This window comes from Lagenorhynchus albirostris, chromosome 19 (genome assembly GCF_949774975.1).
Source record: "Lagenorhynchus albirostris chromosome 19, mLagAlb1.1, whole genome shotgun sequence".
Lineage (NCBI taxonomy): Eukaryota > Metazoa > Chordata > Mammalia > Artiodactyla > Delphinidae > Lagenorhynchus > Lagenorhynchus albirostris.
In genome coordinates, this window is record NC_083113.1 from 60,268,393 (window position 1) to 60,285,019 (window position 16,627).

The 16,627-nt window shown below is 59.9% G+C and overlaps 1 protein-coding gene across 1 annotated transcript; it reads left to right on the top strand.

The window, feature by feature from the left end:
• The first annotated feature begins 2,391 nt into the window (after positions 1-2,391).
• CPNE7 (copine 7) lies at positions 2,392-11,294 on the top strand. Its single transcript, XM_060129827.1, is given in 13 exon segments — positions 2,392-2,491; positions 2,605-2,841; positions 2,844-2,872; positions 5,276-5,593; positions 6,097-6,180; positions 6,856-6,954; positions 7,180-7,284; positions 7,569-7,931; positions 8,653-8,714; positions 8,853-9,116; positions 9,118-9,157; positions 9,675-9,808; positions 10,271-11,294. Coding segments are annotated over 12 exon segments (1,788 nt in total). The 3' UTR covers positions 9,762-9,808; positions 10,271-11,294.
• The last annotated feature ends 5,333 nt before the right edge of the window (positions 11,295-16,627 follow it).

Consider the following 16,627-nt stretch of genomic DNA (forward strand, 5'->3'; position numbering starts at 1 on the left):
TGGAGCCTGATGGGCCATCTGTGAGAGAGGGCACATGGGGGGCTGCCTCTGGACAGCCTGGAGACACTGGTTCATTTGCTTTGTGCTCAGAGACCTGGCAAGGAGTTAAGCTACCCGAGGGCAGGGTAGCTGCCCGTCTGCTGGAGCCCCGGCTGAGGTGCTCACAGGCTGGGGGGCAGAGAGGCCTCTGGCTGGGTGTGCGGGGCCGGGGTCTACTGTGCCAGGGTCCATCTGGGCAGAACTGTTCGTGGGTTGTAGGTGCATCTCCTGGACGGATAACCAAAGTACGTGTGCTGGTGTCACCTGCAGTGGCCACCAGGGAGTGCTGGGGCATTTGTAGGAGACTAGCGTCGGTCTGGGTAGTTACAAATAATTTTTGTTTAATATTCAAGTTACATGGTATTTTTTATTTTGGAGGGAAGGTATACATCACTGCATTTTAACCCATGGGAGTGTCACCCCTCCAGAGTGAATTTTAATTTGATTTTGTATCCTGTAGTTGCTTTGTTAAAATGTAGATAATTGTGATATTTTTCTAAAACATTGAAATTCTAACTCCCAGTTGATTCAAATTGTTGTAGTTTACAGGGAAACTGTAGTCATTTTAGGTTATTTTGGGTTTTTTCCCACTTTACTCAACTTAGTTCAAGCCAAAGAGTAGACTAAGGGGCAGCTGTGCAAAGGGCGAACAGTCCTCTTTCCTTGATGTCTCGCGTAGGTGGTTGCACTTGCTTTTTTTTCTCCTTGTATGTTTTCTGGGCGTTACAGGAGGAAAACACAGTCTTTGCGTCACAAAAGGTCCAGAGGAAAGGAGAGGCAACGACCTCCCTTTCCTAACGGCAGCCTCTGTCCAGGGCAGTTCATGCCCAATTCCAGGAATTTCCCAGTGTCCTTGTTCTTTTTTGTTCCCTCAGCTAGACTCAGTTCTCAGTTGCTTAGAACCAGACCAGAGGAAACTGAATGAGCTGACCCACTTCTGGCCCAGGGCCTGCCTGGCATGACTGTCCTGAGGACCTGGACGGTGGAAGCTGATGATGGAGCAGGTGTGGGTGGGCCAGGGAAGGTAGAAAGCGATGTGCGGGGAATTGTCTCAGAACAAATCGATGAAGAGAGAATGGGCACTTGTTCAAGTATTTATTGAGCATCTGCTGTGGGCCAGGCACAGTCCCAGGTTGCAGGGACATGGCAGTAACCAAAACAAACTATCTTACCTTTGTGGAGATTTCTTTCTGAAAGATCTCTGGCTCTCACTGCAGCGTGTTGGGTGCGTGTCAGCCTTGGGTAGCGGTGAGGACTGCTCAACAGGAGGACCATGGTCCAGGGCCTGGTGAAGGCCTGCAGCCCAGGAAGAGAGGGCTGGCCTTCCAGATTCACCTCTGGGCCCACCCTCTTGGGAACGGCTCAGAGCTTTCTCGGGGGTTACATCTGGGGAGCCTGAGGACCTGAGGGGCAGTGGGAAGGTGTGTGTTAGGCCTTGGTCCCCACCCTCCAACTGGTGTCTCAGCTGGGCTCCCCTCCTTTGTAAGCCCCAGTTGCACAGTGCTGGGGGACGAACTGATAAAACGGTGCTGCGTGGTAAGTTCCTGCCCTTTTGAAAATTTCCCCAGGAAGGATGGTGCCTCCGGCAGAGGAGGTAAAGCTGGGTCACTGTTGAAAGGGACTGAGGGTGGAGGGGCTGGGCGCACCATCCAGGCGGCTCCTGCCAAGGGTATCCTCAGAGCCCCCAGATGAGCCAGGCACGAGTAAAACCAGGCCTCCCTCAGCTGGACCGCCCACCCGGTGGACACTGCTGCCACCTGCCTCCCTGGCTGCACTGCCATCACCCCTTTGGGGACTTTGGGCAGCTGTCCTCGTGGTCTCCCCCTCCTGCCCTGGCCCGAGGTCCCACCTTTGTGTCCTTGTCTGTGCGGTCCGTGAAGTGTGGGCTGGACCCAGCAGCTTGTTTCTGCCTGAGTGGAACAGAAGTGAAGGATCGGGGGCTGAGGTTGGGTTATGAAAGATTTCACTCCCCCAGGGAAGCAGGCCACCATCCTGGGAGCAGCAGTATTGGGTGCCCAGGGCCAGCCCTGTGCAGAGTGGCTCCTGGTCAGGGGAACCCAGGAGGGGGACAGCCAGACTTGGACAGTGTCTCTTGTTCCATCTGGCCCTGGGCAGGTGTCTTGACTATGACTTCACAGGGGCTCGGGTGGCCCTGCCAACTTGGGAGGGGAGGGGTTGGTGCAGCAAAGCTGCAGAGACACCTGGGGCCTGGAGGGTCAAGGGAGGTGAGAGTACTGGTTTCTGGGTGGAGACTGGGGTCCAGGTGGAATCCCCCTGCTGAGTGAGTGACCTCACAAAGGCCCTTGGACACGCCCTCGCCTCTAAGCCTGCCTGCCCATCCGTGGTGTGGGGATGGAGCAGGCCCTCTGTGGGGGCCAGAGGACTGCCTTTGTCTCAGGGAGAGAGGTGCCCAGGGGTCTGGGCAATGCCCCCCGGGGCATCGCAGCAGCAGGTGGCGGGCGGGGCGAGGGGGAGGGGTTGTCTTCCCGCAGCAGGTCCTGGAAGCAAGTCCTTCAAGACCACCCGAGGGCAGATGGGTGGGAGAAGGGGGACCCTGAGGTATAGAGCCAGGGCACAGGGCCTCGGGGAGTGCTCAGCTGGACAGATCCCACCCCCACCTTGGGGATCTGCTCACCCAGGGCTGCTTGCAGGTGGACAGAACCGAGGGGGTCCGGAGCGGCCTGCATCCGGCCTTCTCCAAGGTCTTCACACTGGACTACTACTTTGAAGAGGTGCAGAAGCTGTACTTTGAGGTCTACGACACCCACGGGCCCAGCAGCCTCAGCTGCCAGGATGACGACTTCTGGGGGGCATGGAGTGCACCTCGGGGCAGGTGGGCGCCCGTCCCCTTGGGAGGGAGAGGGAGGAGGGCAGCATGGAGACCTCAGCTGGTCCTGAGGGCCGGTGCGATGGCAGTGGTGGCCTGGGGACAGCGTGATTACACACAGACCGTGTACCAGCTGCTCTGACTCCATAGCTGCTTCTCGTAAAACATTTTTTACTTAAAAAAATGTAATTTTGAACTGGGTCATACATTCATATGGGTCTAAATTCAGAAAGTATAACAGGTACACCCTGGACCACATATCTCCCTCGTGCCCCGTCCCCAGGTTCGTTACATCCTTCTAGAGAGATTTATTCTTCACTGAGCGAAGGAACATAGTTTTTTCTCTGTAGATACACATTTAAAAACACAAACGGCATATACTGTTCTGTAGTTTGCTTATTTTCACTTCCATGACATAAGGGAGCCCTTCCCTCGTCTCTCCCCATGGCAGTGACCGGTCTGAGGTCCAGCTGCCACCCGAGGGACACTCCATGCTCTGGTGAGGTCGTTCCCAATTAGCTCTACCGTGGTCAGTGTAACGGGAGCTCTTGCCACCAGCCACCAGCCGGACAGCTTAGCGCAGGCTCTGAGCCGAACACTCGATGTGTCACGTTAGATTCTCGTGAGTGCTCTGGGGTGCCTGTCTTTTATCGAGGTGTAATTTACATACAGTAAGATGTGTAGACCTCGAGGGTTGGGATCGATGGGCTTAGACAGTTGTATACACCTGACCATCACCCAGATCACACAGGACATTTTTGTCATCTAGCAGGTCCCCTGTTCCTCTCAATCCCCTCCCCCAGTAGTTTTGCCTGTTCTCGAATTTCATGTCCATGAATCACAGTGTGTTCTCATTTGTGTCCGACTCCTTTCACCGAGCGTGAAGCCTGTGTGTGACATGCCCATCGCTGCCTGGGTTGGAGCCGGCAGGGTAGAGCCTTCCATCAGTTAAGAGGACCAAGACTTAGGCAGGGCAGAGCCCCACGTGAAAGCAACAGGGAAGGCTTCTACCCAGTGTTGGCCTCTTACCTGCTCTCATGAGCGTGGAAGAGGACAACACACAGGGACACACATGCACGGACACACGTGTATCGGCATGCATGCACGGACAAGCATGCATGCACATGTGGGTGCAGATCTATGGATACACAGATACATGTATGGACACACATCTGGACATACACGTAAACTTTAGGGAAGGGCCCCCCCAGGACTGCCAGATCTGTGGGGCCGTCAGGGGCGCTACCATCAGTGGCCAAAGGCTAGGACCTTGTCTTCAGATTCCAGTGGTGCACCCTTGAGCGAGTCCCTGACCTCTGCTTCCTCATATGGGAAACTGGGACCGTGACAAGGCCACCTCCGTGGGAGCTGCGGGGCGCACAGGAAGCATGGTCACTTGTCAAACCAGCTAAAGCAACTATCCCATTACACAGAACAGGAGAGCCCAGAAGTGAGTCTGCAAATGGGAGAATCTGGGGGGCCTGGCACGTGGCCCTTTTTGGCCTCCGCTTCCCCCACCTGGGATGGGTTTCTCTTCTGCACAGAATGTTCCTGTGTGCTCTGAGCTGTTAGCCAGGCACCTCCTGTTGGGGGGGGGGTGTCCTCTGTCCCTCTGTCTCAGCTTGTCAGACAGGATCCTGTGTGGGGCAGGGCAAAGAGTGTCAGCACTGCCCTCACCCACCACGGCCACAGCTGAGGACTCGCTGGCCAGTGGAAGGGGGCAGTCCCCACACATACAAAGTACCTGGTCGTCCAGCAGCCATGAGGGTGGTCGTCCTCTATCTTGTTTGCAGACCAGTCTGAGAGCTGCCCCTGGTGAGCCGGTGTTGCTGGCTGCAGACGTCATTCCTGGGTCAACTCTTAGCCCAGTCAGGGGCTTATAGGCCAATGAGGAATGCAGCCCCCGGGGAGATTGTTGAGAGGAGGGGGAGGGCTGGGCAGGGGGCTGAGACCCCAGGGAGGGAGCAGCCTGGGGGTCCTGGATGGGGCTGGGAAGCCCCATGGCCGCTCGCTCGCTGGCCTTGGGCTGTGGTAGGGGCTGCGCTGTCCTCGGCCTGGTCCGTAGAGGGTGATGGGTTCCCAGGGCGCGGCTTCTGCTGCAGGTTGCGCACACGCGCTCACCAGCGTGACTCCCTCCTCCCGAGCCTCCCTTTCCTCACCTGATGCGTGGGCGGTGGGAGGGCCTAGGAGGCCGTGAGGTGTGCCGAGCTGAGGGCCTGGTGGAGCGAGAGAGGGTCACGGGCTGGCCGCTGCCAGGCGCCGAGGGCGTGGTGCCCTGGGGGGTAGGTTTGGGGAAGCTGGCCACCGAGGGTGAGTGGGGGCGTTGGGGAGGAGACAGGGAGACCCAGGACGGGGTTAGGGTCCTCAGGGGAGCAGGTGCGTACCCCTCCCTGAGCCTTTCACTTCCAGATCGTGGCCCAGAAGAAGGTGACCCCAGCACTGTTGCTGAAGGTCAGCAGGAACGCCGGCAAGTCCCCCAGCATGGTGAGGCCCCGCCTTCCACCAGCCCCGCCCCCTGCAGACCCCCACCCATTCCTCTCCGAGGCCGGGGCCTCTGGACACCTCCCGAGGCTGGGCTGCAGCTGGGCAGGGAAGGGTGGGGTCAGACCCCTCCTGCCCAGCCGGGAGCCTTGGCGCTCTCCCTTCGCCCAGGTGATAGCCAGAGACATCTCTGGGAATAAAGGCCATGCGGAGCTCTCCCTCCTTGCCATGAAGCTGGATGACAAGGTGAGGGGCACCCCCCTGGGGCCCAGCTTTCCCTCCTGTCAGGAGGTGTAGACAGAGCTACACTGTGTCCACAGGGAGACAGGTGGCTGAGGAGTGGGACGCACTCAGAGCCGTGGGTGGGGCTGCCCGTCCAGGCGGTTGTGCTGCTGTCAGGGTCCTGTATGTGTCGCTGCCGTCAGCTCATCCTCAGCTCCCTGTGACGGGCACTCAGGGAGGTCCCCGTCCAGACAGTGGAGGAACTGGATCTGAACTCGGTTCTGGTCCTGCTGGCTTCTCACGTGGGGTAGGGGCACAGAGCAGGGGTCTGACCTGGCATTGCCTGCTGCCTCCCCTGGACGGAGACTGAAGCGGGGATGGGACAGGTGGGGGGCAGGATGGGAACTGGGCGCTGGGCGCTGGGGAGCCAGGGACGCTCCAGAGGGGAGGCCGTTGCCCTCACAGCCAGGAGGTGGCAGAGCCTGGACCCCACCGCTTGCCAAGCACACCCTCTGCTCCTCCTGCAGGGCCTCTTCAGCAAGCCGGACCCCCTCCTGGAGCTGCACCGGATCAACGATGATAAGAGCAAGCAGCTGGTGTACAGGACGGAGGTGAGGGGTCCCTGGCCAGCACCCAGGGAGAGCGTGAAAGGACAGGGGAAGGAGTCACCCCGGCCCTCCCTGCACCTCCCTGGCCCCCCACGGCTGTAGCATCTTGACCTCCAAAACCGCCATACCCCTTTGAACAGAGAGTGGCCAGGTGGGCATGGAGCTTCCGTCCTGGAATCAAGAATCCGGATTTGTTATCGCTACCTGCCCGTAAAACAAGATTTCAGTTACACCAGTGGAAAGGCATTTCTTTTTTTTTTTTTTTTTTTTTTTTTTTTTTTTTGCGGTACGCGAGCCTCTCACTGTTGCGGCCTGTCCCGTTGCGGAGCACAGGCTCCGGACGTGCAGGCTCAGCAGCCATGGCTCACGGGCCCAGCCGCTCCGCGGCATGTGGGATCTTCCCAGACCGGGGCACGAACCCGTGTCCCCTGCATCGGCAGGTGGACTCTCGACCACTGCGCCACCAGGGAAACCCTGGAAGGCGTTTCTTTTTGAGATAAATTAATTTGAGTACAAAAAAGGCTATTTAAGGAAAAAGAAGTTCAGGTGGTCCAGGAATGTGGGGGGTTAGGAAGGTGGCTCTGGAAGGAACGAGCTTCGGAGATGCAGCTCTGGGCTCGCAGGGTCCTGCCCAGAGCCTGAGGCAGGGCCGCCTGAGCCGCCCCTCCCGGTCCGCAGGTGGTGAAGAACGACCTGAGCCCCACCTGGCAGCCTTTCAAGGTGTCTCTGAGCAGCCTGAGCAGCCTGTGCAGCTGTGAGGAGCCTCCGCCTCTGAAGGTGGGCGGGGCGGGGCCGGCTGGCGGAGGGTGGGTGCTGGGGAGGGGATGGGGCGGCTGGGGGCGGGGCTGGGGTGGGGCGAGTCCCCCCAGACCACACCTTCCTGGAGTTGAGGTACGTGGGGAAGGATGGTGGGAAGGGGGCGGCCTTGCTGCGGGGGCATGGAGACACCCAGGCTGGGGGCCTCAGAGGGGCAGGCGGGCTGAGGGGTCCCGGGGTCCCCAGGGCCTCGTCTGGGGTTATGACTCCCGCGGGAAGCACGACTTCATCGCAGAATTCTCTACCACCTTAGTGGAGATGCAGAATGCCTTCCGGGAGGACCAGCTGAGAGCAGGAAGGGCCCGCCTGTCCCCCAGAATGCGCTGGGGCGCTGGCCCTGCGCTGGGTTGCCCCAGAAATTGTTGCGATGGTTTTAGAGAGGCTAAAGATGGTGACAGAGCAGGACACCCACACCCACCAGGTGGCTGGAGTAGGGACCACCAGCCTGTGTTAAAGTTGAAGTGACAAATGCGGGCGGGGCGGGGCTTTCAGTCCTCCCCTGCCCCTTGGGGTGGGTGTTGGGTGCTGGCACTCTGGGGTGGGGGTCTCTGCTTGTCCCTGTCCCCCAGGCCCAGCGGGACTGTGTAAACCTCAAGTACACGCAGGAGAAGCGCAGTCCCAAGAACTCTGGGGTGGTCATCCTGGCAGACCTGAAGGTGAGCCTCGGCCCAGCCTGCAGCCCCTCCCCCCGCAGTGGGTGGAAGGGGTGCTCCTGCCTCAGTTCTGCAGAGAGTGATCCGGGCCCCTGGCTGGAGTCTGCTGACCTTGCCCTTGTGGTGGCCTCCATATCCCCTCTCATTCCCCTGGGGGGGGGCTGCCAGGCTCTGGGGGCACTCAGGCCTGCCTCTGTCCTTGCTGGGGCTCGGACCCCTCATCTTAGCCGAGCAAGGTGGATGCGGGTGGATGCTGGGCGCGTGTCGCGGGACCCACTTCCCTGCGCCTCCACCTGAAGTTTGCCCCCACCCGTCTTTCTGTCCCATGGAGAAGCCCTGTCCTTCCTTGCTGACACTTCCAGGGACCCTGACTGCAGTGGTCCCCGGGCTCAGGTGAAGCTTCTGTTCCAGGCGGTGAGGGTGTGGAGTTTGCGCTACTGGCAAACGCAGGGCTGTGAGATGTTAATGGAGAACTGGCCCTACTCTGGGGGGCAGGAGGAGGGCATGTGGGGCTGAGGGCTGGGCTGGGCACTGCAGGGGTGCTCCAGCCATGCATGGACAGGAGACTGCCCATCCCCCTGGTCTGCAGGCTCAGAGAGGAGCCCTCTGGGAGAGGGTGCCCCTGTTGCGCTCTCGGTTGGCTCCTTTTCTCTGGAGACATCACGGTGCTGGGTGCCCACTGGGCCAGGGACTGGGCCAACTGGTGGACAGCCCGGCCGGCCTTCCAGGGGCTGCACCTCCAGGGTGATTCCTTCTTCTCTTGTATGTTTTCTCTCATCCAGATTTTTAGTAACGATTTCTGAGTGTTTTTGTTTTTTTCACACTGGAAATGGACCTTTATTTGAAACAAGTCCCAGTCTGTCTTCTGCAGATGCACTGGGCACCGGGCCAGGCTGGACCAGACTGTGTCCTTTCCAAACTCTGTTCCTTGAATCTCAGCGACTCTTCAGGGTGTGGGAGCCCCTTCCTACCCAGGGCCCACAGACCTCTCCTCCTCTGGCCTCAGACCTGGGTCAACCCCGGCTCCCCCAGCTGCGGTCTCCCCATCTATAAGGTGTGGCTGTTCCAGTATCTGCTTCAGGGTCAAAGAGAGCATGTATTCACAGTTCATTGTGATTACGTGTGTGTGTGTGTGTGCGTGTGTGTGTGGGTTACGCTTCAGCAAATACGCTTTTAGAAAAGCTTGGAAACCACGGTCACCCCCAGGTCATCTGGTTGGTGGACTTGGAGTTTGAGTAGGGGGAGACGCAGCTGCCCTGAAGGGTCCCTGTGGCCCCAGCAATACTACATCCTGCTGATCCTGACAAACGGCGTGGCGACCAACATGGCGGACACACGTGAGGCCATCATGCGCGCCTCCCACCTGCCCGTGTCTATCATCGTGGGGGTGGGCAACGCCGACTTCACCGACATGCAGGTCCTCGACGGCGACAGCGGTGTCCTGTGCTCCCCACGGGGCGAGCCTGCCCTCTGACATCTTGAAGTTTGTGCCCTTCTGGGAGCTCAAGAGCGTGAGTGCTGGGCGGGTGGTCGGGCGGGTCCCTCGGGCAGTGCATTGGGGCCCCGGGCCCCTCGCCGTTCTGAGCAGCTTTCGGCCCCTAGAAACCTTTGCAAGAGAGAAGTGTCACATGGGTGCCCCGGAGGGCAGGGCTCCTCTCAGGCAGCTCCCCGCTCCCTTTGTGACGTGGAAAGAACTGCCTGTCCCGTGGACACACACTCACAGCTTCACTGGGGACCTGCGCCTCCCTCCTGCCTCAGCCACTTTGCCCTGTGCCCAGAGCAGGGTCACACCGATCCAGAGGGGCCCCCCTGTGCCACCCGCAGTGCCAGCGCGGACGGACTGCCCAGCGACCGCCTTCTCATCGTTAGTGCAAGCTCACCCAGCCGCCCACTGGGTGAATTCCTGGTCGTGGTCCCAGGAGCTGGTGCACAAGCCATAGGGGGTGGAGGTCACGGTGTGAATGGCGGCTCTAGGGGAGGGGCTGGGGGCTGGGAAGCCGGCTGGAGGCACGCTGTCCCCACCCACAGGCGTCCCCCGTGGCGCTGGCCAAGAGTGTGCTTGCCGAGGTGCCCAGGCAGCTGGTTGAGTATTACAGACACAAGGAATGCCTCTGAGAGACCTCGGCGAGACCAGCCCGGGCTCCACTCCGTGAGGACACACGGTAGGGGGCCGGCCAGGACTGTGTCCACCATCTGTTTCTAGCACCCTCCACCCCGACTGCCCAGGGGCCTTCCTTCCCCCAGCCCACACCCACCATTGGCTCCTGTGACCCTGCTGCCCGGTGGGCCAGCCTCCCTCCGGGCCCCAGGGCTGAAGGAGGGACAGGTCCCCCTGGGCACGCCTGACCCTGCCTGAGCCGGGTGGGTGGGGGGGGGTCTGGGGGATTCCTGCTTTTGCATCTGATCTTCATGGGGGAGGGGGCAGCAGGCAGCGTCCTGTCTCTGAGAAAACCCAGACCCCCCCGGACACCCATCCCTATAGCCAGATCCCTCTTTGTCCCAGCTGCATCCCCATGTCTCTCTGTGTCTGTGGGGTCTCTGGGGGTGCGGGCAGGAGGGTTAGGCAGAGTAAAGTGTCATCTTGTCCTTGCAGCGGCTCTGTGCCTTTACTGTCCCCCCAGCAGAGGCCTGCAACCCCTGGAGGCATGGAGCGGTGCACGTGTGCCCTGCAGCTCCCACACTGGAGCCCGGAGCTTCTCGTCAGGCTCACCAGCTCCTTCCTGGACTGAACCAAGGGCCCTCCCAGGAATGAAAGGGTGCGGGGGCCATTGCTTGACCATGGGAAGGGCCAGACGGTGCAATGGCCGCCCCGCCCCAAGCAGCCTCCTCTTGGCCAGGCTCGGGTGGGGAGCGGCTGCCTACACTGGGCTCTACGAGGACCCACTGGGGGCTGCGTGCTATGGGCTCTGTCAGGGGAGGGTCACCACCTGCCAGCGCCTCCCAGCCCTCTGGGGGTGGATTTCCAATTGAGATTTCCCCTAAATTATCTTGTTGGGGAGAAACAAACTGTTCCGACCCTGAATCCAGGCCTACCCACCCTTCCATCCATCCACTCTGGGGGCCTATTTTTAGCTCCTGATTCATCTCCCGTTCAGCGGGGATAGTGGGCATCGCCATGGTAACCTGGCTACTGCTGAATTCCAGAAGGGCCGATACTGGTCTCTTCGGGGATGCGAGGACACCCAAGCAGCAGCCCTTCCATCCACATCTGGGAGGCAGCAGGGCTGCAGAGCGGCGGTGACGTGGTCCTGAGCAGCGAGGGTGAGCCAGCAGCAGCCCAGCCACTGAGTCCTGTGGGAGTGGGTTGCCATTTCAGCGGCAGAAAGCCGTGGACAGTTCCTGGGCCCGGCTCAGGGGCGAAGCCAGCAGAGGCTGGTCAGCTGAGCTCCCTGGGGAGGCAGAAGCCAAGAGGAATGGGAGGGGTCCATGCACAGCACGGGGGCAGCCGTGATGGCCCCGGGAGCTGTCGCCTTGGTGGGCTGTAGCCCCTCCCAGAGCACGTGGAGCAGGGAGGGGGCTGAGGTGTGAGGCCCCAGCCTCTCACCTCTGGCCAACAAGAAGCAGAGAGCAGTCGGGCGTCAAGGGGGGTGGGGGGCAGCCCTCAGAGGATGCCCTCCTGGGGCCAGAGCAGGTGTGGACGCAAGGACGACGGGGGCAGTCGTGGGGCCCGGCCAGTGGGTGGTTCGGCCGGGCACGTGCAGGTGTAGGGGGGCCGCCGAGGGAGGTGGGGGCAGGAAGGTATCAGCTGGCTCAGCTGCACAGATGTGGTGATTGTACCAGCCGGTGCCCAGCCTGAGAAGGTGGCCAGCTCTGCCCACAGGCAGTAGAATAATAAAGTGATTACTGCCCCAGGGGTGGTTCAGGCGGGCACCCCGGCATCCGTTCCCACCTCCTTCCTTTGGGGGCCGTCTCTCAGTCCATGTATTTCATGGGCCTGGACCACTGTCCAAATCCCAGGGTGGACACGACCCAGGCCTGGCCAATCAGCGAGTGTGCTGTTCCCTGGCCACTGTGATTGGCTCTGGGTGGGCGCTCCACCTGGCTGGCCAATGAGACTGGGTCCTGAGACTTTCCTGCAGGTTGCTAAGCTGATGGGATGGGACCCAGGAGCAGCTGGTGACCACTGCCGCCACATGGACAAGGCCTGCCTGAGGAGGAAGCCGGCATAGAGGAGGTGGACAGAGAAATGATGCTGGGGGCACGTGGATCCGCTCTTCCCTTTCTGCGCAGGCCAGCTGGGGCTGGGGGTGGGGCTTCTGTCCCTTGCCACCCGAAGATTCTGGCCCAGAAGGATGGCAAATACGCCCAGTTCACAGACAAGAAAAGCAGGGCTCAGAACAGTTAAGTGACTTGCCCAGGGTCATACAGCTGGCCAGTGGCAGAAGCAGGACCCGCCAGCCTCTTGCAATTCCTGGAGGTACAAGTCCTTGTACCTTTCAGTACAAGGTTCTCCATCAAGGGCTCTGGAATCTAGATGGGATCCCAGGGAGGGAAGCCCAGGAAGGGCTGGGCTGAAACCCCGGCGGCCGGCCAGCCCCCAGCTCTTCAGCACTGCACGTGGGGTTCTCAGCAGGTGGACCCAGAAGGTGCGCCGTGGCCTGGGGCCCCCACGGAGGCACGTGGGCCTCATTGTCTTTCGAAGTCGCCTGCAGCAGCACACTGCTCGGAGCAGCCCCCATTCTCGGAGGGTGGGTTTGGGATTTGCAAAAGCCTGCAATGGTCACTGACTTAAGCACTGGTCCAGAGTCAGGCGAACGCCTGGCCCAGTGCTCATTGGACAGTCTCCTCAGCCTGCACGTGAGCCCCTGCTGTCACCTGGGGACGCGGCAGCTTTAAATCACGGCCCTAGAGTTCTTGGCCGCCCCTCCCCTCGAGAGGTGGGGTGGCTGCCGCTTCTCCTGGAGTCCAGGCGGCCTTGGTCCTGTGTGTCTCCAAGGCTCTGTCATGAACACATCACAGGACTGCCCTGGTCCCTTGCTGCCTGGGTAGGGGCTCCCCAGCTCCCACGACACCTTCCTGCACTTTCAGGAGGGAGCCGGCCGGCCCACAGAAACGGGGTGAGTTCATCCTTGTTTGCCCCTGTTCTAAGCCACCGCGTTTTGGTATAACTCTGCACCCTCTCGTAAGGACTGCATGGGAGGGTGTGCACAGGGCCCGGCACAAAACACCTGTTGGTCAATAAATATCGGTCTCCTGGGGGAGCGGGGTGCCTCTTCCTCATTCTGTGCGACCCTGATTGTGGAGGTGCCCCAGCCTGCTGGTCGTCTGCCTCGCCCTGGGCCCCTCCCCTCCAGTGTCCTCAGAGGCAGCTGTGGGCTGAGGCAGCGGGACAGGGGCCGCTTGGCAGCCAGGCTGCTCTCTCCTCTGCTGTGGAGGGGAAGCGGCAGCAGGCAGCTGTGAGTGCCGTAACTGACGTGGACGGCAGGGCTGTCAGATGCCAGGCGTGCGGCCTTGGGCCCAGGGGGCTCTGGGCGAAAGCTTCCCCTGCTTTGGTGTCTGCCCCAGGGCAAGGGCATCCTGGACCCTCGCAGATCTGCAGCAGCTGCTGAGCCCCGGCCGTGAGGGCTTGGTCTTGGCCGCCTGCCGAGCGTGGCTCAGACCCTAGCAGCAGCCCCGGGCCAGACCGCGGTGGCTGGCATCTCGCAGAAGGGGACTGAGCTCAGAGACGTGAAGTCATTGGGCCTGGGGTGCACTGGAGCAGGGTCCTGAGTTGGGCCACCCAGCCTGGTTCTCAGGACCCGAAGCCCACAGCCAATAGGCCTCAGCTGTGTGTGTGTGTGTGTCTGTGTGTCTGTGTGTGTGTGTCTGTGTGTGTGTGTTCCTGGGGACATGGGGAGGGGTCGGGGGGGTTGTGTGTGTATCTGTGTGTGTGTGTTCCTGGGGACATGGGGAGGGGTCGGGGGGGTTCGTGTGTGTGTGTGTGTGTGTGTGTGTGTGTGTGTCAGCCTCGCTCTGTGGGCCCTGTCTCTGTCTGGTCGCCGAGCTGGGAGTCATTCAGTCCAGGGTGTGGGCTGGTGGCCGTGAGCGTGTCTTTGGAGCTCTGTGCCCTGCCCAGCATGGACACTTGTCACTCAGCGTTGACCAGGATGTCCCTGAGAACATGAGATGTGATAACTTTTTCCAGTCCTGGGAGGGGCTCCGGAACAGTGCCCCAGGCTCCGTGTCCCAGGGGGCAGGATGGCCAGACCCGGCCTCCCTCCCTCCCTTGCCATGTGGCTGAGGTGAGACCCAGGAATTTGGCTTCGGACACTGGACAGAGCCCAATGCCAGGTCGAACCAAGCCAGGGAATTGCAAGTTACGTCTTAAGGAACAGAAGTCCCTCCCTGCCAGCCACGGCCCGGCCCTGGGTGCTGGCCAGCCCCCTCCCAGGCCCTATCCCCGGACATGGCCATTCTGGTCATTCTGACCCTTCAGCTGGACCAGCAGAGCTGGGCAGGAACCTATATCTGGATTCTCACCCAGGAAAATCAGAGGAGACACCGTGCTGTGGCGCTCTAGGCAGCCTCTCTCCGGGGATTTAACTTCCAGGGGCCCTCGTGTCTGATGCTCCGTGGAGGCTCCTAGAAGCCTGGGACCCCGAGAGGGGGCAGCTGGCCAGATGCAGGCTCAGGTGGTCCCAGCGAGGATCCCAGCTCCCATCCCACCCTGGCAGGCCAGGCTCGGGAGGGATGTGAATTTCTTTCCTCACAGGTGGGCTGGTCAGGAGGTTTCCTGGGAGCTAAACAAAGGTATTTTACCTTAACGCTCATTACCTGGGAGGCAGGGTTCCCTGGGATGGGCCATCGTGTATAATTTAAGCTATAGGCAATGTCCCTCTTTTATTTTTTAAAATAAATTTATTTATTTATTTATATGTATATTTTTTGGCTGCATTGGGTCTTCGTTGCTCTGCACGGGCTTTCACTAGTTGCGGCGAGCGGGGGCTACTCTACTCTTCGCTGCAGTGCACGGGGTTCTCATCCTGGTGGCTTCTCTTGTCATGGACCACAGGCTCTAGGCACGCGGGCTTCAGTAGTTGTGGCACATGGGCTCAGTAGTTGTGGTTCACGGGCTCTAGAGCGCAGGCTCAGTAGTTGTGGCACATGGGCTTAGCTGCTCCGCGGCATGTGGGATCTTCCCGGACCAGGGCTCGAACCCGTGTCCCCTGCATTGGTAGGCGGATTCTTATCCACTGTGCCACCAGGGAAGTCTGGCAATATCCCTCAGAGTGATTAACTCATAATAGAGTAAAGGCTCTTCCCTCTTACACGCCTCCAGGCTGACGCAGCTGTACTGGTGGCCCCAGATCTTGAAGGTGACATCACCACAGTGTCCTGTCCTGCAGAAAAGAGGTTGGGCCTTGGTTCCATGAGGGGTGAGCTTCCCATGGGTGACAGTGGAGAGGGTGAGGTCCTCAGAGCAGGCCCCCCCTCTTACTGTCAGGCCCAGGTGCAGGCCAGCACTGAAGGCCCTGGCTGGATGGCCAAGGGCAGGCCAGGAAGAAGCAGGTTGAGGGTCAGGGAGGGGGTCAGTCTAACGTCCAGGGGAGGTGGAGGCCGGGTCGTCCATCTTGGCCTTTAGACAGCACTGAGTTTCAAGCTTGTGCTGGAGTAATGTGTTCAGTCCCCACAGAGTCAGGAGGGAGAGCAGATGGAGGAGAAAGCTCACGTGGTCCTGGGGGCCCCTGGGCTCCTCGGGGGGAAGGCCAGCAACCGTCTCCCCCGTCCTTAGGGGACACGATCAAGTCCTAATCCCGGTCCCGCAGATGGGGCCTTCTTGGGAAATAGATCTTTGCAGGTGTGATCAAGGTCAAATGAGGTCATAGGATGGCCCCTGAGTCCAGGGATTGGTGTCGCCATAAGAGGAGGAAAGTGCCAATGATGGGACAGGTGCTGTTCCCCCCCCCCCCCCGCCATGGCAGGCTGCACAGGGAGCGTGCCCCGACACTTTGGTTTTGGACTTCCGGCTCCAGGACCGGGAAAGAGTGAACTCCTGTTGCTTGTGGTTTTGTGCAGCAGCTCCCAGGAAGTGGGGAGGCTGGGGACCCAGGGGCCACCTGGGCTTTGGTGCGTCAGAGGCGTCGAGGGACATCTGCATTTTGTCTTATTTTTCAAATTTTCTAAAATAGTTTATTGTTTAAACAGAAGGACCCCATAACCACACTTTGTTTTGATACACTGTTTTCTCATACCAGGCATGCGGAGCTGTGATGGGGACCAGTTATGACCGACTCTCCCTCCCAGCCCTGCCGGCCCTGGGGGGCGGCCACCTCCTGGAGTCCAGGGCCTGGGGTCCCTCAGGAGCTCCGTCCACCCCTGCCCTCAACGCTGCACAGAGCGCGAGGTGTCAGGATGCTGGCTTCCACTAGGGGGCGCCCCAAACCAGGCGCTCACAGGACCCCGTTACGCGCTGACAGCAAATCGGCAGCTTCTTCCCCAGCTTTACTGAGACGCAACTGGCAGGTAATATGTGTGAGTTTAAGGCGTGCGATGTGATGATTTGATACACTTACACATTTTGGGACAACTCCCACAACAAGGCTAGACCACCAGCATCACCTCCCATAATCACCTGTTCTTTGTGTGTGGTGATGAGACGTAAGATGACTCTGAGCAGCTTGCAGCTATACACACAGTATTGTGAGCTGCAGTCACCATGCTGTACATCAGATCCCAGAGCTTACTCACGACTGGAAATTTCTGCCATTTGACCAACACCTCCCCGTTTCCCCTCCCCCACAGTCCCTGGCCACCACCCTCTACTGCCTGTTTTTATGAGTTTGGCTTTTAGATTCCACGTGTAACTGAGATCATACAGTGAGAACAAAGAGTCCTTTTCTGTGTGGCTTATTTCGCTGAGCATAATGCCGTCTAGGTTCATCCTTGTTCCAGAAATGGCAGGATTTCCTTCTTTTCTATGCTGAATGCTATTCCTCTTCGTGTGTGTGTGTGTCTGTGTGTGTGTGTGTGTGTGTGTGTGAGAGAGAGAGAGAGAGAGAGAG